The sequence below is a fragment of the Paramisgurnus dabryanus genome, chromosome 11, assembly GCF_030506205.2.
Source record: "Paramisgurnus dabryanus chromosome 11, PD_genome_1.1, whole genome shotgun sequence".
Lineage (NCBI taxonomy): Eukaryota > Metazoa > Chordata > Actinopteri > Cypriniformes > Cobitidae > Paramisgurnus > Paramisgurnus dabryanus.
This window is the reverse complement of record NC_133347.1, coordinates 1,662,080-1,689,509: the sequence shown is the minus strand read 5'-3', so window position 1 is coordinate 1,689,509 and position 27,430 is coordinate 1,662,080. Positions and strand designations below refer to the sequence as shown.

Genomic DNA, 27,430 nt, shown 5'->3' with positions numbered 1-27,430 from the left:
CTTAATGTTTAGAATCAAAGCCGATGTCAGAGTTGGTGCACTGCTGATGTTTATTTGTACAGATGATGTTGATAATGTTATGTGAATTCTTCTGTCATGTCTTTAAGATGTCTGGATTAAACGGCAGTCATGGGGAGCACGTCCAGTCCTCACAGCTCGACAGTGTTTCGAAGAGGAATGGAGATGTCTATCTAGTGTTTCCTTATTTTTGGGCAGGAAAGCACAGACTTGTTGACTTCCTCTCCCTCCCTTCCTTCCTTCTCTGCGAAGGTACTCATCTGAAAAATGAGAACAAAGAGATTGTTCCTGTTCTCTTTCTTGAGCCCTTCAGATGCTGCGTGTGAGGCCGCCAGCTCAGTGTGAGGAGCGCAGAGCAGACGACAGGTAAGAGAGAGAGAGAGACAGACAGGTTAGATCTTTAGTTCTGATGTTTACAGGTACAGGTGCTGGGATGTAGTTTTGGACCAATGAAACTCATCTGATATGAACTGATAATAAAATTATAATTTAAGGAGGGAACTGAATGACTTTGATTCTGATGCAATGCTTAAATCATTTAACTGAAGTAGGTGCTGTAGTGATGGATGTTGTTCAGATCACATAATCCTGCACGACAGCATTTAATTCATGCAACAAAAACATCATTGTTAAAATTGCATATTAGATTATAATAATGTTTTATGCAAATTACAATGATCAGAATTGAACATATACTGGATTTCTATGTATATGCATTTAGTATCATTTAGTATAAGTCTTATGAAGGATGTCAGAAGATTTACATTGAAGTGTATTTGTGTGCACATCATTTCATAACATTTCCCATCTGCTGTTATAAGCTGAGGTCTGATCATCTTCTGAATCTGTGCAGTACTGCTGAATGTTTGGATGTTATTTGTATTTTTGTTTGTCGGGTGGTGGTGCTGATGTTTTAAAGTTTGACTCAGTTTTACTGTAAAATAAGCACAAGCTAATAGTTCATAATGGAAAAGAGAAGTACTTGTGTTAATGAAGTGAAAAATGAACACAGAGAAGCAAAACCTCAGATGAAGAGAGAAGTGAAGAGTCTATATCTCTCTTTATATAGATTCATTCGTTTGTTCTGGGATCCGTCGTGTTTATTGTTTTACAGAACTAGTTATAGATTGTAGCCTATACTCTTTCTTTGTTCTGTTGTACTTCAGCTATCATCCTAAAGATTGAATTATTCTTCAAACTCATGTTTTACAGGTGATGGGTGAATCAACAAGTCTGTCAAGCCACATGAACACCAACGGTTAGCTGTAAGAGCCGTCGATATGGATTCAAAAGACATCGAAAGCCAGAGGTCAGAGGTCACCAGGACCGTCGATCTTTCTCTTCTGCCGTACCCTCGACCTGTCGGGTCTCACCGTTACGCCCCGGACATGATCGACCTCAACAGGCTGCGGCTGCATCGCATCGTCGGGCGCTACGACGGCATACGGGTGAAACAAGAGACTCTAAAGCCCCTTCCTCTCTGGCCTCCCTCTCCTCTGCTCACGCACGCTCCGGCAACGTTCTTCCCCGCTTTCCATCCCAGCTTAGTGCCGTTCCCTTTCCTCCTGCCCGGCTCCGTGCCACACATCTCCCCGAACCCGTTCTACCAGAGCGAGGCGCCGGGGTATCGGCGCAGAGGCCGAGAGGGCGGCGGACCCGACCCGACCGTCGTCGAGAAGCCGGCCCCGAACGTCCACGTGGACGACAGCTACTACGTCGACGTTGGCGGCGATCAGAAGCGCTGGAAGTGCCGCATGTGCGAGAAATCGTACACGTCCAAATACAACCTGATCACGCACATCCTGGGCCACAGCGGCATCAAACCTCACGGCTGCAGGCTCTGCGGGAAGCTCTTCAAACAGCTGAGCCACCTGCACACGCACATGCTGACGCACCAGGGCGCCCGGCCGCACAAGTGCCAGGTGTGTCACAAAGCCTTCACGCAGACCAGCCACCTGAAGAGACACATGATGCAGCACAGCGACGTCAAGCCCTTCAGCTGCGGCGTCTGCGGCCGGGGCTTCGCGTACCCCAGCGAGTTGCGCGCCCACGAGCCGAAGCACGACAGGGGTCGGGAGAACGTCTGCGTGGAATGCGGCCTGGACTTCCCCACGCTGGCCCAGCTGAAGCGGCACCTGGCGGCCCACCGCGGCCCGGCGCAGTACGACTGCGTCGACTGCGGCAAGAGCTTTCAGTATCCCAGCCAGCTTCAGAATCACACCATGAAACACAAAGACATCCGGCCGTTCATCTGCGGCGAGTGCGGGATGGAGTTCGTCCAGTCGCATCATCTCAAGCAGCACACGCTGACGCATAAGGTAAACCGAAGAGAGGGCGACGCTTTTAAATATTAATCTTTATAGAAGGTTTCGAGCGTGAGTGAAAATGGATCAAATTTGTAGTGTGTGTGGCTCATTTTCACGCCTCTGGTTGAATGTGGTAAAACTAGACTTATGCTTTTCTGAATAGAGTTGCAGCAGACAAAAGCCCAACATGTGTAAAACAGGCCGACGTGTGGGTCAGTGACGTGTGGGTTCTCATGCGTGTCTCTTTTAGGGAGTGAAGGAGCACAAGTGTCGCATCTGTGGCCGCGAGTTCACGCTGCTCGCCAACATGAAACGTCACGTTCTCATTCACACCAACGTCAGGGCGTATCAATGTCACCTGTGCTACAAGAGCTTCGTCCAGAAACAGACGCTAAAGGCTCATATGATCGTCCACTCGGACATCAAGCCCTACAAATGCAAGGTGCGTCACTGGATTTTTAATGGAAAATTGTAATGCAGAGCTGCTTCCCATAGTGTAAGAGTTGACGTGGACAGCGAATGCAATCCACAGCGTGATGCTTCATTGTTGTTACAGTGTAGAGTCCTGCTGGTTTTGGACCTCTTGTTTTGGGGCGGTCCAAGCGATGACCAGATACGTTTTTGGCAGTTAGGTGTCTCCTCATCTATAGGAAGGATATCGCGGCCGTGCAAACTGACTGTAACAATGGCCTCTCGTCCCTCGAGAACGGTCCCCGCAAATAGATTTCATCTCGCTTTCTTGTGCTCAGGAGCCCTTCCTGTTTTCTCACGCTCCGATCGGACAGTTTACAGTCCCTTTCTCCTCGTGAAGGAAAAGAGAGGAAAAGGACCACCCAAATAAAAAGAATGCAGAGGAAGGACAGCAAAAAAGCTCATAATGAGTGTGTCCCTATATCTGTCTCTCATTTCACTTTCAGCTTTAGAATAATCATCCGTTTAAACTTTACCAGGAGAAATGTGTTGGAATAATTAGAGTAGTAATGTGTTTACTCACAGTATATACAGCACATGTAGGGTTAGGGTTGGGTCTTGTGATGTATATTACAGTTGTCAGAAAGAGTATTTGATGTGTGATGTTACTGACTGGTTTCTCTCTCACAGCTGTGTGGAAAGGAGTTTAACAGAATGCATAATCTGATGGGTCACATGCACCTGCATTCAGACAGCAAACCCTTCAAATGTCTTTACTGCGCCAGCAAGTTCACATTAAAGGGAAACCTGACGCGTCACATGAAGGTCAAACATGGCATCATGGACCGAGGCCTGGACGCTCGAGGTGAGACCGGCATCAGTAGTATTTAATACATCGCTGCTAAAAATTACTTTCTTATTGACACTGCAAGAAATGATTTTCAAGAAAACATTTTCTTAGTATTTTTGTGTTGTTTTCAGTAGATATCTTAAAATTCTTAAAATTAAGATGCTTTTTCTTGATGAGCAAAACGACCCAAGAAAATAAGTCTAGTTTTTAGACCAAATATATAAAATTTAAGTGATTTTGTGCATAAAACAAGCAAAAAAATCTGCCAATGGGGTAAGCAAAATGTTCTTGAATTTTTCTTGAATTTAGTGTTTAAGAAAAAGGTTTGGAGATTTACCCCATTGGCAGATTTTCATGCTTGTTTTATGCACAAAATCACTTAAATTTGACATTTTTGGTCTAAAAACTGGACGTATTTTCTTGGGTCGTTTTGCTCATCAAGAAAAAGCATCTTCATTTAAGAATGTTTAGATATTTTTACTGAAAACAAGACAAAAATACTAAGAATTTTTTTCTTGAAAATCATTTTTTGCAGTGTAGTATTTTTGTTTTAGTGTTTTCAGTACAAATATCTAAACATTAATAAATTAAGATGTATTTTCTTGATGAGCAAAATGACCTAAGAAAATAACTCTAGTTTTTAGACAAAAACATAAAATTTAAGTGAATTTGTACTTAAAACAAGAAGAAAAAAATTCTTGACTTTTTTCTCAAAAACGCAATTCAAGAAAAAAAAAGATTTAAGCACAAACTCACATAATTTTTTTTTTGTCTAAAAACTAGACTTATTTTCTTGGGTAATTTTTCTCATCAGGAAAATGCATCTTAATTTAAGAATATTTAGATATTTGTTCTGAAAACAAGACAAAAATACTAAATAAGAAAATAATTTTTTGCAGTGTGTATTGTGAAGACCTCCATCTAATCATGACAACGTTTGTCGTGTGTTTTAAGTCTTTAGGCGTCGAGGGCGACTGTGTCTCTCCAGCCCGCTGCGGATTCTGACCCGCGTGGGTCAGGAGGAACCCTTTGATCTGTCGCAGAAGAACCACGGGCAGATCCGTTTGTCCCAGTCTGACGGGGAGAGCGTCCGAGGTGAGAGTTCCAGTCGTGAGGAAGATGAAGACAGTTTGTACAGAATGAGCCAGTACAGTCCTGCCATCTGTAACCCGGCACTGGAGGCTAGAGAGGCGGATGATGAAGAGGATGATGATGATGATGATAATGAGGAAGAAGTCAGTGAGGAAAAGAAGACCAGGGGGGAGGAATAAACCGAGCTCTCTGATTGACAGCTGTACAGAAACTGACAAACACGCTGTGAATATACTGTATGATGTCTTTAATGTGAAAAAATGTATATAGAAATCTGTGAAAGTATCTTCATCTCAGAAGACGTAAAGCTCATGTTTATTCTACTAGAAAGAATCCAGAGTGTTTAATGAAAATAATATAATTGTAAAAAGAAAATTGATATTATAATTATTTTTATACCTGCTTTCATAAATGCTAATAATGCTGATTGCCTTCAATGGAGGTTTGTTGTTTGAAATGTTCTTGCTTGATTAATTCATCCTGAATGAGTACTGACCGTTTGATTATTTTTATAAGAATATCTACATGAATGAAATGATTTTCATTTGCCAATCAATCATTGTATTTATGCTCAATAAATTCATATAAAAAATAAAAATGGCACAAGCTGAATCATTATAAATGTACAGATCTGGTATTTTAAAGCAATGCTAATTTGCTTTATTACAGAGTAAATAATATATTTTATTCATGGAATTTGTCATCTATTAAAGTACAAACACTTTATACAGCAGTTACAGTGCACAACATATTCATCTTTATATACATCCTTATTACCTTTAAACTACCAAACAAATGTTATTTTTTACACTTCACTTTAGTCTACTGTTATCCTTTAGACAGGTTTTCTTCTTTAAAAAATAAAACTGAAACATAAACACACTTCCTCTGGAGAAGAAAAAGGTAGAAGAGAGTTTTCCATCAAACAAACATCTCTCTAAAACCCTTTACAGTAGAAATTAAACTCTCTATTGATTCCAGCAACATTAAAAAGTGATCTGAAGTCAAATCAAATGACTGTGGAAAGACACACACTAGTTAATAGATTTATTCACTGTATTTGATTTAAGTTATTAACAGTCGTGTTTGTGATAGGAACACACGCACACCTTTTGGTTTTGTCCTGATGAAACTCTGAAAGTAAAGAGGAAGTGCACAGATCCTCTTCCTGTCTTCCAGACACCTCAATGTTTCGCTCTAAAGCCCATGAAAACACACAGAATCAGGTACTGTGAATCAGTTCAGATGAAGTGAAAGTTTGGGATGAATCAAGACAAAGATGTTTCTGTAAATAAAGTTTCCTGAGAACGGTCTAACGCTACAAGAAATTAAAACCACACAGTCCATCCAATTCCTCTTCTGTATCATCAGAACTCACAAACACATTAATAACATTACACAGAATTAAAGGGATAATTCACCCAAACAGAAAAAAATCTGCTGTTATAAACCTGTGTGAGTATTGCCAAAGCTTTAGTAATAACACAGACAATTAAGAAATAATAAAACATATATAATAAAATAAACACTAAGTAAACAGCAATGCAAAAACAAGTAAATAAGTAAATCAAATGACAGTATATCTTCTTCTTGTGTTTAACAAAATAAAATCTCAGACTTAGACCAGTATGAGGATGAGTAAATGATGTAAGAATGAATCCCTTTAACAGTCCAGAGAGCTCTTGATGATAGCTGTGCACTAGCTCAACATTAAAACTGATTAAATACTACAGTCATCTAAGATGATCTATTTAAACGACTGCAGATGTTATATTATAGATGGTTGATTTTGTCTTTATTGTAATAGACAGGCTTGTAAAGTTACCCTGATAGGTGTACATGTTGTATTTTCAGCAATATTCATCTCTGCATCTTTAACATCTTCATGAGTGTGTCTTCTCTCTGTGCTTGTGTTTCAGCAGCTGTCAATCACAGAGTTGATGAGCGCCCTCTATCGAGCGCTATTAAAAATACAATATTAGAGCAACCTTTACGGTAATTCATATGATTTTACAGATGTTTTGTGTTTTGATTAAAACATCACATTACCACAGCGCAAGATATGTGTCTCAAAAAGGCCACGATCTGTTCGTTGTGTTTATTTACACTCTAAGATAAGAATGTTTCAGTCCTGCAGCTCTACATCATCACTCTGATTTAGTTTGGTTTACATTGCGTTGCTCTGTTTTGAGTAAATATATAAAATTCACATAAAATACAAAGCAACAATTAAGTGTAATCAAAATCAACAGCAACCATATGAATTTTAGACGAATCCTAAATTGCGTCCTAACCATGAGCGCTGTCTGACCCCCCCGTTCTGAGGAATTAATGGTTGAGTCTAAAGATGGCGGCCTCCATCCTGCAGCGCTGTTTTACTCCTGTACAAAGCTTCTCGAGATGTTTGTATCATACATCGATTGGTGAGTGTCAGAAGTATTAGATGATCATTATGATGCTTTTCTCGAGTCTAATCTACATTCATATACTGCCAACTTTATTTGAAATATAATAACCAAAAAGCCTAAAGACATGACAGAAAGGTGAACTCACGCACGAGCGAACATATGACGGTGTGTTAGTGCTTATGGATCTGTGGTACTGAGAAGACAAACACGTGTGGTTAATTTTAACTAATAGGAGTAAATTTGACAGAATCCTGATCGCAGCTGATAGTGGTGTAATAATCTGGACTGGTTCAGAGTCTCCTGTTAATCCTCCAGTCTGTCTGTCACTGTGTGTTTGTGTCATTTGCTTTATTACAGGCAGAAGATGTTTGCTGTCAGCAGCATATACAGACACTACAGTATGGGATCAGAGACAGAAAGACCCGCAGAACATCGGTAAGATGTTTACACACTTCTGAATAAATGTCACGGCAGTTAAAGTGAAAATGACCTCTGTCTTTGTTCTGCATTCTCTTCTTCACCATTACTGACAAACTACAGCTCCTCCATTTCTTAGCAAGCAATAGAATTAATAATGCATAGATTAATTAATGATGCATAGATTCAGTTTGATATTTTGAGGTCATTAAAACAAACAGACTGGTTAGTTTGCATCTATAATTTGATAAGAAGGCTCTGTGAAGGATCTTTACTGCAGTTTGTCAACAGGGGGCAGTGTTGCTCAAGGGAAAATACCACCGTTTAGGGTGTTTTCACACATAGTTCATTTTAAAAGAACCAGACCCAGTTCAAGTGAACCAGAAAAGCAACATCTGGCCTAATGTGACCTCAGTCCTTTTGGTGTTCACGATATAGTGGGCTTAAAAGAGAAACCATTTCTTAATTGGTCCTTTTCAATCACATCTCGGACCCCAGCTTTCTGTGCAGCGGTTGATTGTCAAAACCACATGCAAAGTGGACCAGCACCTCATTTCTATCACAAAAGAACCCAAAAGCACACTGAGTTCGGTTTGCTTTTGGGTCCTTTTTGGGGGTCTGAGATCACTTGGTTTGTTCAAATTAAAAACACTAAAATGCCCTGAGAGCATTTGGAGGTCTCAAATGAATTAGGTGTGAAAACAGACTGGCTGGCAAACAGATCTTGCTGGTTTTCTTGTTACTGAGTGCACAATGGTAGTAATAGTTAGTTTTTAATGAACAACTTTCTTGTCTAAATCAAATGTTTTGTCTTTTGTCCTGAAGCACAGCTGGCCTCTCTGATGGACAGATCATATGAGAGAAAGTTTCCTGTCAGCTCATTGACCATCGCCAGGGTGAGACCAGCAGTCCTCAATATTATTTTATTCATCTGTGTTTTTATCATACACACTCACTGTGTTTCATGACATCTGGTTTCTCTATTGATAATTGTTGTTGTGAAAATCTATAAAACATAACAATTTTACTGTTGAATCTCTTAAGTTTATAGATAATTTATCATCAAGAGAGGAAGTTGATCAAGCAGAGTATTATTTATATAAGTAAGTTTACTCTTGTCTCTTATAGTTTGTATGACTGTACAGGTTGTGTTGTATGTTTGTCTAAACATTGCGTTAATCTCTTCAGGTTCCGTCATAGTCCAAACTGCTGGTACCTCCGGGATTGGACCATTCACAGCTGGTTTCGGCACTGTCTCAAATATGGAGCCCGAGACAAAGCTCTGTACACACTGAAGAACAAGGTTTTCAATTCACCTGTCATTAAAAACCAGTTTTTAAATAATAAAGCTGTATTCTGTCAGAACTCTTCATGTCATATTAATGTGTTTTTGTAGGTTCAGTTTGGGATGTTTCCTGATGATTTTACTTTTAATCTTCTGATTGACTCTTATATAAAGGATGAAGACTTCAAAGGTTTGTAATCTTTGACTTTGAACTCATTATCACACAGATATAGTGTTGAGTTTGGCTCATGTGTGTGTGTGTGTGTGTGTGTGTGTGTGTGTGTGTGTGTGTGTGTGAAACACAGGAGCTTGTGCAGTGGTTGAGGAGGTGATGCTTCAGGAATCCTTTGAGAAGATCTCCACACAGATTCTGTCTCTGTACGCTCTCAGCAGATATCTGGACACCAAACCTGCGCTCACAGTAAGTCCAGTTTGTTTAAATGTTGAGTTTATGAATGTGTTTCTCTGTTAGATAAATGAGTTTATGTTGACTCTGTGTTTTATTCATGTGCAGTGGCAGGAGGAGAGGAACATTGGGGCGTCTCTGCTGTTGGCCGGATTGAAGCAGGAGAACTCGGTCGGTTTCTCTGCTCAGCTTCTTGGATGTGCACTTATTGGTGTGTATCTACACAACAACAGCTACAGACAGACAGACAGACAGACAGACAGACAGACAGACAAAGGCAGACAGATAATCTTTTGGGACTCAATAAAGTGACAAACCCAACTCTCACAGGCTTTTAATCTTGTGTTACAGATGATCTGAGTGTGGTCATGAGGCTATAAATCAGATCTTCTCATGTTTGTGTCTGTAGGTAAAGTCGAGCTGTCCAGAGGAATTCACTCTGTATTTCATCAGATGCCTCTGATTTGGACCTCTGGTTATCTTGGTCGGGCCCTCGTGGTCATGGAAAGCGTGTGTTCTGAAAGCAGAGATGTGAAATTATCTAAGGAAGTTGTGAGTATTTAAACAATTAAAATGTATAATGATGATGGTTGCCTTACCTGAAAAAAGATTAAAAGAAACCAAACAAAGAATGCGTTTGAAAGCTTTCTGAAGAGAATAATATGATTAGTTGGTTGGGAAAGTTAGGAATACCGTTGTGTTCATAACATGCTAACATTGTTTCCCACAGGAGTACAAAAGTTTTCTGTAGTAATTTGGGTGTTTGTGTGGCTTTCAGCTGGATAGTGTGGAGAAGATCCTGGAAGATCTATCAAGAGTTCCTCAGGAGGCATCAGATGGGCAGAAGTCTCTTCTAGATGAAGAAGATGAACGAGAGCGAGAGAAACTTCCCCAATACATCAGCAGATTCAAGGTTTAAAAACCAAACACTTTCTGAACTTCTCCATTAATCAGTTTTAGCTCTTTAGAAACCAGGTGAATAAAATAAAGAATGAATTAAATGAGTAGATGCCAAGGATTCTCATCTTGTGTTATTAATAAACTCTTGGCAGGAGCTGAGTAAACAGCTTGAGGTCCAGGATAAGTTGGACCCGAGAGGTTTGGAGTCTCTGAGCTCCACATTGACCCAGCAGACATTGATGAGCTGTGAGGAATCAGACATCACCGAATATCAGAAGAGAGTACAGAACTGGGAGTCAGAACGTCTTCAGCTGGTTCAGAGAGAGACAGAGATGAGACAGAACGCTCAACGGGAACGTCTGAACAAACAGACAGCCGCTGCGGCACAGTAAAATAATCCCAACATCCCAAAGGAACGATGGGTCTCATCTCTTTATTGCAGAGGTGGGCATTCCTGGTCCTGGAGGGCCACTGTCCTGCAAAGTTTAGCTTCAACCCTAATCAAACACACCTGAAGGTCATTTCTAAGTAATCCTACAGCTTTTGATTAGGATATTTCATTTGTCAGGTATGATAACGGTTGGAGCTAAACTTTGCAGGACAGTAGACCTCCAGGACCAGGAACTCCCACCCCATTTCAGTGCTCTGTAAAACTGAACAGTATAAATAAACTGTACATGTGTCTAGGTTTAGTGTACCGTTGTCAGTTTGTATGGTGCTTTTATTTGTCTCTGCTTTGAGAGAGAGAGAAAGTTGCCCTGTAATTATTTAGCTTTCTATGTGGCACGTGCCCGCCCATAAGGCAAAAGTAGACATTTCTCTAGCCAAAAATGTGTTTTAAATATATACTAAATACATATGTAGAGAGTAAAGCTTAATTTAATATGTTTAGTTTTAACTTTCATATATTAACATATATTTAAAAATGTATTTCAGGGCCAACAAATACCTTTTTAATTTTACAACACATACAGCAAAAAATATATTTTTCCTGGCCAAAATATAAAGGTTTGTATAAAGTATAAGATACATTTTTTTAGATAATTCTTTTTTAAATATAATGTGAACCTTTTCAAACCTGTTATGTTTACAGGTTCGTAACATACAAAGTTTTTCTTTCAATGTGGCGTGAATATAAATTATTTAAAATAAATATATATATTTACAAAAATTGGCTAAAGAATATTGTACGCGACAATCTCTTGAGTTTGGTTCCTCTCGACGAAACTTCAGATTACCTCAGGCGACGTGCGGAGTAAAAACATTCTTGAAATTGTACATTTGATTTAGTTTACCGGTAATTGCTAAACTACAAGTGAACAAAATTTAAATGAATTTGAACGATGCGCACGAGTTGTTTTACCACCCGCAAAATGGAAAACAATGGGACAAAATGAAGTGATGATTTTCGAGTTTCAAATAACGTTAACGTTAGCCAGTATTAGGTTATTCTTGAACCCATAGGCATGGTCTTGCTGTCAGTTAAAGTTTTTTCAAGCTCTTTCTATCTTAAACTAGTTTTAGCATTTGACCATGTTTAACATTTTTGTAACGTATACCTATCGTTAAAAACACATACATTTTTACATATGTTTTTCGCGCGCTATGTGTCTTACAGGTCTGAGGTCGGTGCTCGGTGTAAATAGCGAATTTATTAGTAATAAATCGACCACCTGTTGAAATGACAAAATGATCTTTTAACAGTTAACAGAGTTTGAGATGTGCGTCGCTTTGATTGACTCTCGCGCTCGGTCACGTGACTGCAGGTGTACACAGTTCATCATCCTCACACAGTCAACAGTTAAAGTTACACTGTAGTAAATAAATAAAAGATGAGCGGTAACCAGAAACCGATGACGGAGAGCAGAAGAAATCAAAGTCGAGCAGGACAGCGAAGATCAGCAAACAGAAGAAACCCAAACACGAAACACGCGAGACGAGGATGAGGAGGTGAAGAGAGAGACAGAAATGGGTTCAAAGGACAAAAAATCCAAAGAGGAGGGCAAGAAGAAGAAAAAGAAAGAAGAATCAGAACAAGATGATGATGATGACGATGAAGACTCTAAAAAGAAGAAGAAGAAGAAGTCCAAGAAGGGAACGACTGACAGTGATGATGAGGGTAAGAAAGATAAAGGCAAGAAAAAGAAGAAATCCAAAACTGTGGATTATGTGGAAGTTTACGAGAACGAGCTGAGAAACTATGAGCCTGATAAAGTGGAGAACTATGAAGATGAGTACCACAAGAAAAAAGGTAAAACAACTCACACCTTAAAGTGAAACATCCTTTAATTACTTTAATTAAATATACTAAAATAATAATAATGATATCAGAATATTTTATGGGTTAAATCTCTTCATGGATTAATGCAGATTGGTCAGTTCTTGCTGTGAGATATAACCTCACATTTCCACCCATCCATTTACAAGTTTCTGTATAATTCTAAGGGAGAATTCACTGGTCTGCCATTGTTAGGATGATCAGCTATCCTCAATGAGTTTGATTTTTGTTTTTCTTGGACATTGCAGTTAAATAAAGAAATGACATTCATGTCTTCATGCAGCAGGATGAGCTGCGTCTCTTTAGTGTAGTTGTGACATGTTAGTTGTCGGTCATCTGTAAACTGCAGTACTGGGTACATTTCTCCAAAAAAGTTATTAACTACTAGTTACTTATGACATCTTTAATCATGTAATTAGATTCTGTACAAAATACTCTCTCCAAAAAGTATTTAATGACATATTATAATGACTTTCTTAATCCTATTTAGTAAATGATACAAAGATCTGCTTAAATAAATCATTTAAAAGGTCCAATTCTCACTTTTAATGAACTATTAACTACTAACTCAATACACTCCTAATTACTGCTTATTAATACATAGGCTGCGTCCGAAAGCTTATGCGGTTGACTTGTTGCCTCGCTGTCTCATGAGGCAATGACTTCAGAGGCATGAAGGCAGCTCAGAGAAATGCATTCAGACAACATTCATAGGCAGCGTAAAGGATTTAGTTTGAAATATAAACAGAGAGCATCTTTGTGTTGGGGCTCTGCAATTAATCATTTTTCGATTTCAGTATTGATTTTCGCACTTTTTAATTGCAAAAGAATTTTGTGTAATGTATTTGTTAACTTTTATGTGTTACAAGCGAGCAAGACATTCCTCTGTAAGCTGACATTAGCTAAGTTCAAACAAAACTATCTGCTGGTTGCTGGAGCACCCATGGCCAGAGTTATACACTTAAATAAAGACTTTAGAAAAAAACATCAAAAAGCACATATTTATTTTTGTGTTTATTAGAGTACTGTCAACACACACAACCATGTTTAGCACTTTCAACAGTGTTTTATGTAATTTCAAGGCATTTCCTGTAAAATGATACCAAAGTTTTGTATGTACACCTCTGCATGTGGGTATGGGAAGTTTTTGAAATTGGGTAGGCCAAATCCAGGCAGAAATCCCCAAAATAGTGTAAGAGGTTAAGTATTGGTAGGAACTGGGTAGGGTTAAGGATGTACTAAGTAATTAGTTGTGAAAAAAAGTGTGAGCAGAATAATTGATGTATGTTTTTACGATTTATTTGAGCCGTTTCAAGCCTATCTTGGTATCATTTACTAAATTGGATTGGAAAAATAATTAGTTATAAGTAATTAAATACTTTTTGTAGAGAGTCATTTAATACAGTCATTTACAGTAATCTAATTACATGATGTCATTAGTAACTAGTAATTCATTACTTTATTGAGTAACTTACCCAACACTGGTCTTCTTCCTCTTTAATAATTCAGGACATCTCTTTGGAGTTGATTTAGTGTTAAATGTTAATTATTGTTGTCACTGATTCTCTTCAGTCTATGAGGTGGTCACCATCACTGGAGATGTTAATGGTGCAGGAACAGACGCTAATGTCTTCATTACTCTCTTTGGTGATTATGGCATCACTCCCAAACTACATCTTGCCAGCAAGTGAGTCCATACGACGCTCCTCACAAACCTGATGTGGTGTTCACTCACCTGCAACTTGATTCATAAGTGTCTTTCTTAATAATGAATGAAATCCTGTTCATCAGGATGTGTTTAATTCTTAATAAATCTTAATGAACAGTGAGAAGATATAGTTGTGTTTTATAACCTCATCCTTCTTTCTTTCCCTGAATCCACAGCACAGAGAAGAGGTATTTGTGTTCTTCTCAGATGAAGGAGAAACTCCGTCTCATTGTTATTGATCTTGTGTTGTTGAATGTGCACATAATAATCTAGAACCCGTCATCAAGGACCAATATGATGTTGATATGATCCGTCTGAGAAACAGATATAATGAGACGCATGACAATAAAGATTGATAATGAATCCAGAAACAAGGTCATGCTTTTTGTTGTAGACAGCGGTGTACATATGGACATATCGTCATAGATGCTTATAGATGAATGATGGTAAAGGTCAGTGGTCCTCATGATGAAAGGCTAGAATATTCATGTGCTGTACATCAATATGATGAACTCGAGTGTTAAAGAAGAATATGTGTGTTTATAATCTCTCAGAAGATACATGATATATTGGCTGCTTGATATCATGCATTTTCTGAAAACACTTACAGTAGTCAAAGTGTTTTATACTATCTGTACTTCAGTAGTTTAAAGAAAGATACAGTGAACACAACATTTCTCTTTCATGGTTAAATTAACGGGATTATAAAACAGAAGAAAATGATCCTTAATGTGTCTATAACTGTTAAAGATTAGAGATGAAAATTTTACATCACGTGGTAATACTAACGTTAGACATTTTGATTGCGGTTAACCATTAAACCGGTAATCGTTACATCTCTATTAGTCATTTTAGCACAGAATAAATGACCTATTTATTTGTTTTGGATCCTGTTCATCATTCTGTGTTTGCAGAAATAAAAATGCACTGATGTTGTTTCCATTGATCTATATCACAGAAATCGAACTGCGTTTGAAAGGAACAAAACAGACGTGTTTCGCATTAAAACCCATAATGTTGGACCTTTGAAAAAAATCAGGTATGTTTACAAGTAACACGTTAGTTTTTTTGTCTTTCTGGTCCAGATCATTTTGAGTTTATTGTGTAGCTCAGAGGAACAGCATTGCGTTAGCAGTTCAAAAGGTCATGGGTTTGAACCTATTATTAAATATCTATGGCTTGTAATGATGGTGTAAAGAATAATAAAGAAAGAAAGTATAGCTTGTAATGCACTGTAAGTCGCTTTGGATAAAATGCCAAATGTAAATGTTATGATTTAAGATACATGTTTATATAATGAAATCATTTATATCAAGTGTTCTTTGAATGTTAATTAATCTTAAACAGCTCTCCTACATGACTACATAAAGTTATTCAAATTTAATGTCTGTTTTAATTCTGTCTATATTATAATTATCAATGGCGGCCGGTGACTTTTTTTTCGAGGGGGCATGATGCAAAGCTCGTCACAACATGTATTTAGCCCGTCGTGTGTGGCTCGTTATGTCAAAATCTTCAAAATATGCGTAATGTTAACTTATGTGTATCATGCTTCATGTCAAAATACGTGTTTGCTGCAGACACTTTTAAGGGGTTTATGATAAAAGAGACGCTTGTGTTTGCCTAATACTCGCTTAATCTCATCATGTGTAATCCTAGTTTGGTGTTAGGTGAGTGTCTTGTGAGTATTTTGTGAACGTGAGGGTCTCTTATCATAAACGCTTTCCACGCAGGCACTTGTTTTGACATGATTCATGACGCACATAGGTTCACATGACATACCGAACACATATTTTGAATTCCCGCCCCTCAGAAGAGAAATCACCGGTCACCACAGATATTAATGCTATGATAAAGTAGGTGTGTCTTAAGTTGAATGCTATTGTTTGATTGGTCACTTGTGTGTTTGAGCAGAGCTGTCAGTCATTTTATTCTTCCAGAATTGAGCATGATAACACGGGTCTGAACGCCAGCTGGTTTCTGGATCGGGTCGTGATCACAGACATGAATCGGCCACATTTACGCTTTTACTTTGCCTGTAATAACTGGATGAGCAGGAGTGAAGGTGATGGTCTGTTTGTTCGTGATCTGCTGGGTTCACTGGATCCCATGGACATGCCCAAATGTGAGACCTGCAGTACAGTGGAATTTGATTGGCTCGTGCTTTAACGATATTAGGGTTCACACAAAATGTTGTTGTGGTTTTTTTGTGCTTTTTTGCAGATAATAAATATATAGTGAGCGTTTTCACATCTGATGTTAAAGGCAGTGGAACAGATGCAGACGTCTTCATCAATATTTTTGGGGAAAATGGTGATACAGGTCTGCTAAAAACACAGTCAGCCGATATTAAAAATTATCAAAAAGTAAAAATATGACTGTTGATTGTATAGTTAACATGTCCTCAAAACCACATGTGACAGTCTTGCTGTATCTCCATTGAAGTATCACCAGAGATGTCCTTACGTGACATAACCTGTGATCAGTCCACTGCTGATATATTTGGTTAATATCCTGTCGAGCAGATGAGATAACATCCGATGATTGTTTTTCCCAAAGGAGAAAGAAGGCTGGACAACGATAAGGACAACTTTGAGAGAGGAACAGAAGACAAGTTCACCATTGAGGCTCCTAATCTGGGAAGGGTGAGGAAAATAACCATCGGTCACAACAACAAAGGCTCTTCTGCCGGTTGGTTTGTAGAAAAGGTAAAATTTCAATAAACATCTTCTCTGGTATAAAACACAGACACACGCACACATAGAGAGGGATTTGGGATCATTACCATATGTGTGTCATTTACCATGGTAACACACTCCATCTATCACAGCGTAGTTTAGTATGAGTTCACACTCTCGGTCTTTAGTCATCTTATATCCACAGCGTAAGGTAACACCGCACTACTCTGCTGGATTGTTTTTCCTACTGATGAGACCCACAACCTTCAGATATACACACAGATCAGACGCTGTACTCTCCTTTCAGGTAATAGTCGATGATTTGGGCAACAAGGCCGTGTATGACTTTCCCATCAACCGCTGGCTTGCCATCGATGAAGATGATGGGAAAATTCAGAGAGATGTTCTCGTTGGAGGGACTCAACCCACTGGTAACCTCTCAACATACAGCTTAAAAACTTCTCAAAGCTGAATCCATAAATAATAAATGAACACCTAATGATCTCCTCATACAAACCCCATGTGTTTCATTGCTTTGTGTTGTTACTGGAAATAACACTGTTTCTGTTGTTTAATGTACTACAAACGTGACTCAATTTATGCTTAAATGCTTGATAAATTGGACTTTAGTGTTATTTAAGTCTAAAATCAGAGTAAAGCTGTTGTTATCATGTTTGGCAGGTATTGTGTATAACGTTCAGGTTTTGACTGGAAACATAAGAGGTGCAGGAACCAACTCCAAAATCCACATGATCATGCACGGATCCAAAGGGTTGAAGAACAGCGGGAAGATCTTTCTGGAAGGAGGAAAGTTTGAGCGAGCGCTCACAGATATCTTTAACGTGGAGATCGCGGCTCTGCTCAGTCCTCTCAGTCGGGTCACTATTGGTCACGATCATGGAGGAGTCAGTTCAGGCTGGTACTGTGAGAAGGTCTGTCTTAGCTCTTCATCATCATCATCATCATGACTTCTTATACTGAGATGAAACATTCCTAAACTGATTTTTATTCAAAATGTCATTAGATTATTTATAAATATAAGTAACACATTTCTGCTTTTAATCATTCTGTGATGTTCAGTCTCTTAAATCCCAATATAAGTGCATTAGTATTAGGGATGTTAATTTCAGTTCATTTTCCTGTTCATTTTACAGTTGATACCCAACATAAACCTTTAACTGATAAGATTTTAATATTAAATTCTCATTGAGTAAAAATACAGTTGATGGTTGTCTGTGACCCGGTAAAAATAATACAAACATTTGATTTCATTTGAACGTGCAACAGATCAACAAAAGAATCAGGATTTATACATTATCAACATTATACTATCAAAGAGCACGCCATCAGTCCAGAGGATTAATATAGGGCTGAATCTGATTGTCTCTTTATCATCTGCCAAAGTGGACATTTCTAAAGCAGGACACATTTCAAAAAGTTTTGCGTCTTCTTTCTCAGTTTGTGAATAAAGAGAGATGTTTATGGACAGAGGCCATCAACGAAAGTCTGTCCGGACGCACGAGACTAAGATGGACCGCCCCGCCTCTGTGCAGCTTCCAAAACATCAAGCGCGGACACACATTCAGTACAAATGATTTCTCATACAAATGATTACTTAACCAGACCATCAGGGCAGCAATAATTCACATGATTTTCAGGCCATTCACAGGGCGTCAGACTGGGGGTAAAACCAGTACTGATTACCAGGGCCCCAAGGGGAGAGAGGGCCCTTGAAAAGTCTGGAATATATTTGACTTTACCTGGATATTTCAATTTCCTAATTAAATTTCATAATGAAATGTAAAGTTAGTGTATTGGCAAATTTAGTCCATCTGCATGCGCAGTTTGTTTATGTTAGTTGAGCGTCTGGTGGAGCGCTAACTTCTGCGGTGCGGTTAAAATGTCTTTCGTAAAGAAAGCTATATCACGGCACCAAATAAAGAAAGGAAAGTCAGGAGAAGGAAATGAGGGGAAACGATTTGATTTATGACTAACTTCTTTTTCAAAGAAAGGTGAGCACAAACTGCTAAACTGTTTGAATATCCCCACGATTATTAATGCTAAAAATGAACTGAGACAATCCATTGAAAAAGCAGAACATACGCTTTCAGATGATAATTTGGTTATAGGCTACGTGCACTTTGAGGTGAAAGGCTAAATAAATAAACTGTATACTAACAATGCTGTTTGCATACAAAACACCGTTATAATAGCCTAATTTGAAACATGTTTCATTATAAATGTCAACATTATATTTATGTTATAATGCATAATAAAAATAAATGTTCGAAGTAATGTAAAAATTTAATGTTTTGTTCATTCATCAATTTTTTTTTGACTGAATCAAGTCATTTTTTCATGTAGTGATTAGAAAACTAAAATGGACAAATGGGGGGGGGCCATCAGGACTGTCTATGCATAGGGCCCAGGACCTTGTGCTACGCCCCATTCACATATTAAGGATAGAAAAGTGGCGAAATGTCTGTAGAGACGTGTCCACACACACCGTGGGTTAACAAATGTATTGTGTAATATTTGGCTTGCCATCGTATATTATTTATATAATATAATATTTGTTTTGTGTAAATGTGTTCGTGAAATACACTGCCTTGTGCAGATAGCCTCACTTCTTTGGGCCTGGACGTTAGATTTGATCAGCCCATGAAAGGTCTTTTTGCTGTTTGTTGTCTCTTTTAAGTGCTTGTGGTTGATCTGTGCTGCGGCAGGTGGTGATTTATTGTCCTTTCACTGGAATCGAGCAGACGTTTCCCTGCTCCAAATGGCTGGATGAGGATGAAGGTGACGGATTAATCGAGAGAGAGTTATATGAGATGGTCTCACTGAGACAGAGGAGACAAAAGAGTGAGTACTGGACTGTAGGTGAATGTAAAGAGGGTTTAGTTGTCCAGGTTAAATCTGATCTGATGTTCCTCAGAACATCCGTGGTCTCTCTGGATATGGACGTCGGATCTGCCCGGAGCGGGAACAGATGCTTCCATTTTACTGCAGATCTATGGAGAAAAGGGAAAGTCGGACGAGATGAAACTGGACAATAAAACGGATAACTTTGAGCAGGGTCAGCTGGATAAATTCATGGTAAATCTTCCCATCTGATCTGCTTTGATTTCCATTTGTTCTTCCATCAGTTTGGTTATAAAACACTTGTTTCTCATAGATTGAATTGCCAGATATCGGGAAGCTGACCAAACTGAGGATTTGGCATGAGAAAAGAAATCCCTTCGCTGGCTGGCATTTAAGTCGGGTGAGACAAACGTATGATGAATAATTCACAGTGTTAAGACACATGAATCTACTGAACGATGATTTTCTTCGTCTCTGAAGGTATCAATGATGAAAACATTACTGAAGGAAACCTATAAATTTCCCTGCGAGCGCTGGCTGGACACAAATGAAGATGATAATGAAGTTGTGCGAGAGCTCCCGGCCACAGGAGACCTCATCTCTGAACCTCTGTCAGGTATGAAATTAGAGAATAAACTTTATGTTAAAATCACATTTTGACATATATGAATGCTAGTAATATTAATATACAGTACTTCATTAAATAGACAATAATGATGGTATACATATTGGCAGCTCCACAGTAAAAATGTATTTAAGGTTGTCAAGGTCATATAATCTTATGTAGATGTTGATAATTCATAGGTGCATGGTATTATTGGCATTTGAAGCAAAGTTTGCCTTTACCTGTGTCTGTCATGTTTGTGTTGTTTTATGCTTCAGTCATAAAGTATCGGGTCACAGTCTACACAGGGACCATTAGTGGCAGTGGAACAGACGCCTCAGTTTTTCTTTGTCTGATCGGTGACACCGGAGACACGGGCGACCGCACCTTAATCAACTGCAAGAACAACGTTAACAAGTTTGAGAAAGGCAATGTTAGTAGAGTTTGTGTGGTGTTGTGCTGTCTGGTTTATGTCAAACTCTTAAGTGTCAGATCTCTTTCTCTTCAGGCGGATGAGTTCATCATTGAGGCCGTGTCTATCGGTAGGGTGCGCAGGGTACGGATCGGTCACAACGGACGAGGTGGAGGCTGTGGTTGGTTCCTGGATAAAGTCTCCATCAGAGAGGAGGGACAGGCGGAGTCACAGGCTGTTGAATTCCCATGTAACAGGTTACTGTCATAACCGAAAACACTCTTTTGGGTTCAATAGAAGTTTTAAATCTCATCCCTTAGGACAATAATATAATCTTCAGATTTCTGCTGTATATCTCTCCCATAGACTTCTTCTGTAAGTGTTTTTACTGTAAACATGAGTTTTGCAAATGGAGGGATGAAATGATTTTCTGTGATCTGATGATGCAGATGTAGTTTAACAGTACTGATTGTGCTGGAGTGATTCTCTCCTTCATCTCTACAGATGGTTGGACCGCAATGAAGACGATGGGCAGATTGTTCGTGAGTTGGTGCCATCCGCAGACGGCCAAAGACTGTACAGTGAGTTTGATGAATAATAAATCTAATCATATAAAATAATAAATCATTGTGATTAAAGCTCGCAGGGATTTTCAGACGTCAGCTATCACGTCGCAGTGAAGACGGGGAACGTCAGCGGAGGAAGTTCAGACTCGAAAGTCTTCGTAAAGTTTTACGGTGAGAAAGGAGACACCAGCAAAATGATGCTGGCCGTTTCAGACAACAACCTGCGTAACTACTTCGAGACGGGACGGGTCGATATTTTCACCGTCAACACCTTTGACATTGGCCAGGTATGTACCTGTACGCACTCCTGTGAGTATCTGCTGAACTGATGCGTGCGGTACGATTTGATGGCGTTTATCTGAAACACAGATCAGTCGCCTGATGATAGGTCACAACAATGAAGGGATGCGTGCCGGCTGGTTTCTGGACAGCGTTCAGATTATGGTGCCCAATCACGGTAAACATTACATGTTCCCCAGTCACCGCTGGCTGTCCAAAGATGAAGCTGATGGGAAAACTGAAGTGGACATCTATCCAAGTGAAATCCTGGATGTTGAACAATGTAAAGACTTTATTTGTTTTCGATCAATGTTATGTTTCGGTGATGGTGATCTCTGTATAATCCTCTCTATCGTCCTCTAGTAATAAACTATGAGATAACGGTTATGACGGGAGACGTCTGGGCTGGTGGCACAAATGCCAATGTTTTTATCCAAATATATGGAGATCAAGGAAAGACTGAAGTTCTCAATCTGAGCAGCAGGTCAAACAACTTTGAAAGAGGTACAACAGAGATTTTCAAGGTAATGTCATTGTTCAACCAACATCACACACAGTTTCACACATCACAACATTTTCACTGTTTCACACACATTATTGATTTGTGCTCAATGATCGACAGGTAGAAGCTAAAGACGTGGGGAAGATCTTTAAGATTCGTATGTGTAATGATGGCAAGGGCATGGGTTCTGGCTGGTACCTGGACCGAGTGGAGATAAAGCGTCTGGTCATGGCCATGGTTCCCAAAGAGAAGGAAGAAAAAAAGAAAAAGAAGAAAAAGAAAAAAGAGGAAGATGAGGTTGGTGAGGAAGAGATGCGTGAGGTGGTTTTGACATACGTCTTCCCTTGCGATCGCTGGCTGGCTTTTGATGAGGAGGACACAGAGATGGTGGTGGAACTTCTGCCAGAGGACAACGATGAGCTGGAGGGTACAAGGACCAAATGCTTGCTTATGTCAGTCATGTCATCTGTCAGTCACATGACTGACAGATGACATGACTGACAGATGACATGACTGACAGATGACATGGTTGACAAATGACATGACTGACAGGTAGATTTAAGATGTAAATATCTCAAGTGACATCATGTTTAATCTTCAGACCTTTAACCTGTGATCACTTGTAAAGAACTGTGCAGGTGCATTGAAGAGTTGACAGATAATTACATGTAAAAACATAATTTAAATCTTTCCAAATCATTCTCCAGAAAACACGTATGAAGTGACCGTCTTCACGGGAAACATGTTAGGGGCTGGAACAGACGCCAATGTCTTCATTAATATCTACGGTGAGAACGGAGACACAGGGGAACGACCTCTGAAAAAGTCCAATCATCTCAACAAATTTGAGCGTGGACAGGTGAGGTGTAACATCTCCAGCCGTGGTTTCTCACTTACTGAAGGAAACGCAGTCATCTGATCTGAGTCCTTCTGTTATTCACAGTAGATATGGTGGTATAGTCTTACCTATCTGTTAATGTCAACTCATCTATTATTTACTCTAGCACACACATCTGAATTAAAACCGCTCTCCTGATCCAAATCTGCAGCGTCATTCTGATTATCATGTTTGAAAGACCTTCTGAAGTTTCATGTCTTTTAGTTCATTTTTTAATTCTCATTAAATCTTATAGTATAGTTTTATTTTCTCTTGGATCGCCAAAGTCTGCCTAGCAACAACCAACTGCTTCCTTTAACTTTTCAATTAAATTATTTAAACATTTAATTCCAATAAAACTTTTATAAAACAGTACTCAATATATAGTATATCTTCTATAGGATCAGTTAAGTCTGGCTCTCTTTTAACCCCAAGGGGTTTTTCTCCTAGGAGTTTTTTCAGCCCCTTGGGAGTCAGCTGACATTAGCTTAACTTAAAACTATGTTACATCATGCTACGTTACATATACGTTTCATATATGTTACATATTACATATATCAAATGTCTCACATCTGTCTCTCCCTAATTTGAACTGTCATCGGTCACAATATCAATCTTTTGAGATGTAGAGGTTTCTCAAGATCCAACATCCTAAGTTTTTGTTTCATAAAAGATCTGTTAATTCCCAAGTTTATCATGAAAATGGATTCTGTCTTCACTGCAAATGTGTCACCACCACCATCATCACCACTGTGCTGTCAACTAACTTCAACAGGAGGACATCTTCACCATCACAGCTGTGGAACTGGGACCTCTGAAGAAACTGAGAATTCGCCATGACAACAGCCATCAGTCGGCCTGGTACCTGGACCGAGTGGAAATCGTGGACACTAAAGATGACACCACGTACGTTTTATCAGACTGATTCAGACATTCTTATCCGATGCATTACATCACTTCAATAATAATACCTTAAACTTGGATGGATCTGTTTAGAAAGTTCATTTGGTATAAATAAACATTATTTTGTTTCCTTAAATTCAAGTCACTTAAATTCACTGAAATCTACGTCAGATATTCGTTAAATGGCTATTTTTGTGTGTGCTGTAGAGATCCATATATAAGCAAACGGTAGATCATCAGATTGTTGCTTACGCTGTAGGTATTACTTTCCCTGTAATCGCTGGCTAGCAGTTGATGAAGATGATGGTCAGATAGCTCGAGAGCTGGTTCCTGTGGACGAAGCCTTTATGAGGAAGGATGAGGATGAGGAAGAGTCAGGTGCCACCCTGGGCCTGGAGCAGAAAGGTTAGGAGATCAATGTCATATACACCTGCCTGGGAAAATACACCTGTTGATCATTTCTGTATTGTCTTTTGCAGCCATGTCAACAACATACACCCTGAGGATCAAGACGGGAGAAAAGAAGCACGCCGGAACAGACGCCAACATCTTTGCCATTTTGTATGGAGAGAACGACGACACAGGTGAATATACAGTACATCGCATACATCGGTGTCAGGTGACTGAAGTACACACAGGCCTTTATTTACACTCTTCATCCCCACCAAACAAACAGGAATCATCAACCTCAAAGCCTCGAAATCCCACAAGAACAAGTTTGAGAAGGGAATGATCGATGAGTTTACGGTGGAGGCCGTGGATCTAGGAGAACTTCAGAAACTGAAAATCGGCCATGATAACTCAGGTGATTCTGATTGACAGGTGGAATTGAAGAAGGTTTTGTTCTGACAGGATTCAGTCGACTGCCTCTGAAAGCAGCTTGTGAACAGTCAGCGACCCGTGTAATATTAAATAGCTTGGCAAGCGTACATGGATGACTTCGGTTTGTCCTCTAGTTATAGATGTCTTTATAAACAAGAGCATTTCTTGAGTTCATTCAAGTAAATAAATCCAGTGGATTTTATGAGACCGTACAAGATATAACTGATTCTCTGTTTGAACAGGTGGATCAGCCGGTTGGTTTTTGGACTGGGTGGAAATTGATGCTCCTTCACAAGGACAGAGGCTCCGCTTCCCGTGCGGCCGCTGGCTGGACTCCGGAGAAGATGACGGAGCGATTGTCCGAGATCTTTATCCTGCAGACCTGCAGACAGAACTTTACACTCCGTGTAAGATGAATAAACCGCTCGCCCGACATCGCCGTCTGAATCTCTGAATTGATCTCAACCGGTATTTCTCTTCTATCATTCAGTTGTTCCGTACGAAATAACCACGTTCACGAGTGACGTGTTTGCGGCGGGGACGGACGCCGATGTGTTCATAGTTCTGTATGGCCAGAAGGGTTTGTGCACTCAGCAGAAGTATCTGTGCGTTAACAAGAGAGAGCGTCGCATGTACTTTGAAAGAGGAGCTGAGGACATGTTCATAGTGGAGGTGAGTGTCCTGAAGCATCTGTCTGCAGACGCCTCTGAGCTCTCCGCCTCTCAACGCTTTGTGCTTGTGTTGTTTCTGTGGAGCTGGAAGACGTGGGAGATGTCTTGGAGAAGATTCGAATTGGACACGATAACAAAGGGACGAACCCCGGCTGGCATCTAGACAGAGTGGAAATAAGAAGACTTTTAAGAAAAGGAAAGGTGAGGGAATTCAATCATGTTAGAAAACATGCAATCATAAAGTGAAGCATGTGGTCACTTGAATGTCTTTAATAATAATTATATGAAACAAATACCAACCCAGTGCGTATAAATAGCATGCAGTGTGAAAAGTCATGCAATACATGCGACAAATTCCAATTTTGCATGCATATGATACGCCAGTCCTTCCGTTTTAATACGTTTTAAACCAATATATTAAATTTCATCCCAAAGAAAATTCCCAAAGCGACAATGGTTTAAAGAACAGAAAAATAATTAAAAAAAACAATACATAAAACTACACAAAAAGTTGCACCATATTAGGTGAACAGGAAGGACTGGCGTATCATCTGCATGCAAAATTGTAATTTGCTGCATGTATTGCACGACTTTTCACACTGTGTGCTATTTATATTGACTTTCATGAGAATGGGTTGGTTGATAAAGTAGGCTACACATTATATTTATTTTGCTTCACTTTTAAATAAATCTGATATATGAACATGTGCTAGTTGTGTTAGTAATCTTCAGTCGTCTGAATAAGGGCTCAGAGACGACCATCTTTCCCTGTGAGCGTTGGCTGGCGAGAGATGAGGATGATGGGGAGACGGTTCGAGAGCTGGTACCCTCTGACATCATCACAGAGAAACTCCTCCGAGATGGAACGCTGAAGCACAGTGAGATTGAGGTTGAAGACGCTCTTGAGAGTGAGTCTCTGATCTTACGCTCGTTCTCTCTCTCTCAGCATGTTTTCATATATAACACCTATCACAATGATCTCTCTCTCTTCAGCTCACACATATAATGTGTCCGTCAGGACGGGTGACATGTATGGAGCAGGAACAGATGCCAATGTCTTTCTAACCATTTATGGAGACCTGGGAGACACTGGAGAACGCAAACTTAGAAAATCTGAGAGCAGCAGCAACAAGTTTGAAAGAGGCGCAGTGTGTTGTCATTTATTTCATCATTATGTTTACTTATGTAAGCGACTCACACTACAGACAGTCTCATCATCATCTGTCTTTTATATGTAGGTTGATAAATTCAACATCGAGGCTGTGGACCTCGGTCAGATCTTTAAGATCAGAATTCGACACGATCACTCAATGGCAGGAGCTGACTGGTACCTGGATCAGGTGGAGGTGGTGGACGTGGAGACCGAGGAGGTTTATATGTTCCTGTGTGAACGGTGGCTCTCCAAAAAGAAAGAGGATAAGCGGATCGAGAGAACGTTCTTTGTCAAGGTGATGAAAACTCATTTTACTCTTCATCGTGGTTTTGATGTTCTTGTTGTCTGATATTTAAATGTCAAACTCCTGATCTTCTGTTGTGGAGCACAAAAACATTACATTTACATTTAGCAGATGCTTTTAAGATTAGATACCATTTGTCATAGGGAGACATCACTTAAACAGATCTTTACAACTCTAGATGTACAACCTTCACAAAGGACTTAAGGACTTGTGAAGTGTGAAAGTATCATGAAATATAAATATATCTTTATATATCTAAAGTCATATATCCTGTGAGACAGTTTGGGCGTCTGCCAAAACAATCGTTTCTGTGTTGCAATAAATTGATGAGAGTTTGAAGGACACATTCGCTACGTTTACATGCAACCAAATATTCTGTTTGTAAACGTATTGATGGCTCAATGGGATTGAAAACCCTTTATGTAAACACTTTCATTAATACAATTGAGGTCGATCAGATGCAAGTTTCGATCGTATTGAACGGGGTGGTGTAGTCTGATCTGTGATCCGATCATCAGGAGAAAAGTACTCATGTTAACGTATGAATCGTAGTACGGTAATTTCTCAGTCAGATGCAAATGATCTTGTGCATATGCACAGAGTTGTGCTTAAGTTCACGTCTTAGATTTACATTTTATTTACGCATCAAATGATTCTCATCACAGAAACATGCAATAGAAAGGCAATGGTAGGCAACACACATTATTAAGGTAATGGG

At 39.3% G+C, this 27,430-nt stretch overlaps 2 protein-coding genes across 3 annotated transcripts; both read left to right on the top strand.

Moving 5' to 3' along the window:
* Positions 1 to 245: 245 nt before the first annotated feature.
* On the top strand, positions 246 to 5,273 carry znf366 (zinc finger protein 366). Of its 2 annotated transcripts, XM_065270353.2 has the most exons (5): positions 246 to 384; positions 1,231 to 2,336; positions 2,575 to 2,766; positions 3,426 to 3,600; positions 4,540 to 5,273. In XM_065270353.2, exons 2-5 carry the CDS (start codon positions 1,299 to 1,301, stop codon positions 4,854 to 4,856), a joined length of 1,722 nt encoding a protein of 573 aa, XP_065126425.2. In that variant the 5' UTR covers positions 246 to 384; positions 1,231 to 1,298; the 3' UTR covers positions 4,857 to 5,273. The 2 variants fall into 2 exon arrangements, with proteins under 2 accessions (XP_065126425.2, XP_065126426.2); XM_065270354.2 differs by lacking the exon at positions 2,575 to 2,766.
* Positions 5,274 to 7,017: 1,744 nt separating this feature from the next.
* mrps27 (mitochondrial ribosomal protein S27) lies at positions 7,018 to 10,779 on the top strand. Its single transcript, XM_065248081.2, has 11 exons — positions 7,018 to 7,100; positions 7,443 to 7,520; positions 8,328 to 8,398; positions 8,547 to 8,605; positions 8,691 to 8,805; positions 8,899 to 8,977; positions 9,093 to 9,208; positions 9,302 to 9,404; positions 9,603 to 9,745; positions 9,972 to 10,106; positions 10,246 to 10,779. The coding sequence occupies exons 1-11, from the start codon at positions 7,025 to 7,027 to the stop codon at positions 10,483 to 10,485; spliced, it is 1,215 nt and encodes a 404-aa protein (XP_065104153.1). The 5' UTR covers positions 7,018 to 7,024; the 3' UTR covers positions 10,486 to 10,779.
* The last annotated feature ends 16,651 nt before the right edge of the window (positions 10,780 to 27,430 follow it).

Bases quoted from the DNA above. Each gene is read 5' to 3' on its own strand.
- mrps27 (XM_065248081.2), top strand. From the start codon at position 7,025: ATGGCGGCCTCCATCCTGCAGCGCTGTTTTACTCCTGTACAAAGCTTC. The intron at 7,101-7,442 runs GTGAGTGTCAGA...GCTTTATTACAG, and splicing joins TTTGTATCATACATCGATTG to GCAGAAGATGTTTGCTGTCA. The intron at 9,746-9,971 runs GTGAGTATTTAA...TGTGGCTTTCAG, and splicing joins TGAAATTATCTAAGGAAGTT to CTGGATAGTGTGGAGAAGAT.
- znf366 (XM_065270353.2), top strand. From the start codon at position 1,299: ATGGATTCAAAAGACATCGAAAGCCAGAGGTCAGAGGTCACCAGGACC. The intron at 2,337-2,574 runs GTAAACCGAAGA...TGTCTCTTTTAG, and splicing joins AGCACACGCTGACGCATAAG to GGAGTGAAGGAGCACAAGTG. The intron at 3,601-4,539 runs GTGAGACCGGCA...GTGTGTTTTAAG, and splicing joins CCGAGGCCTGGACGCTCGAG to TCTTTAGGCGTCGAGGGCGA.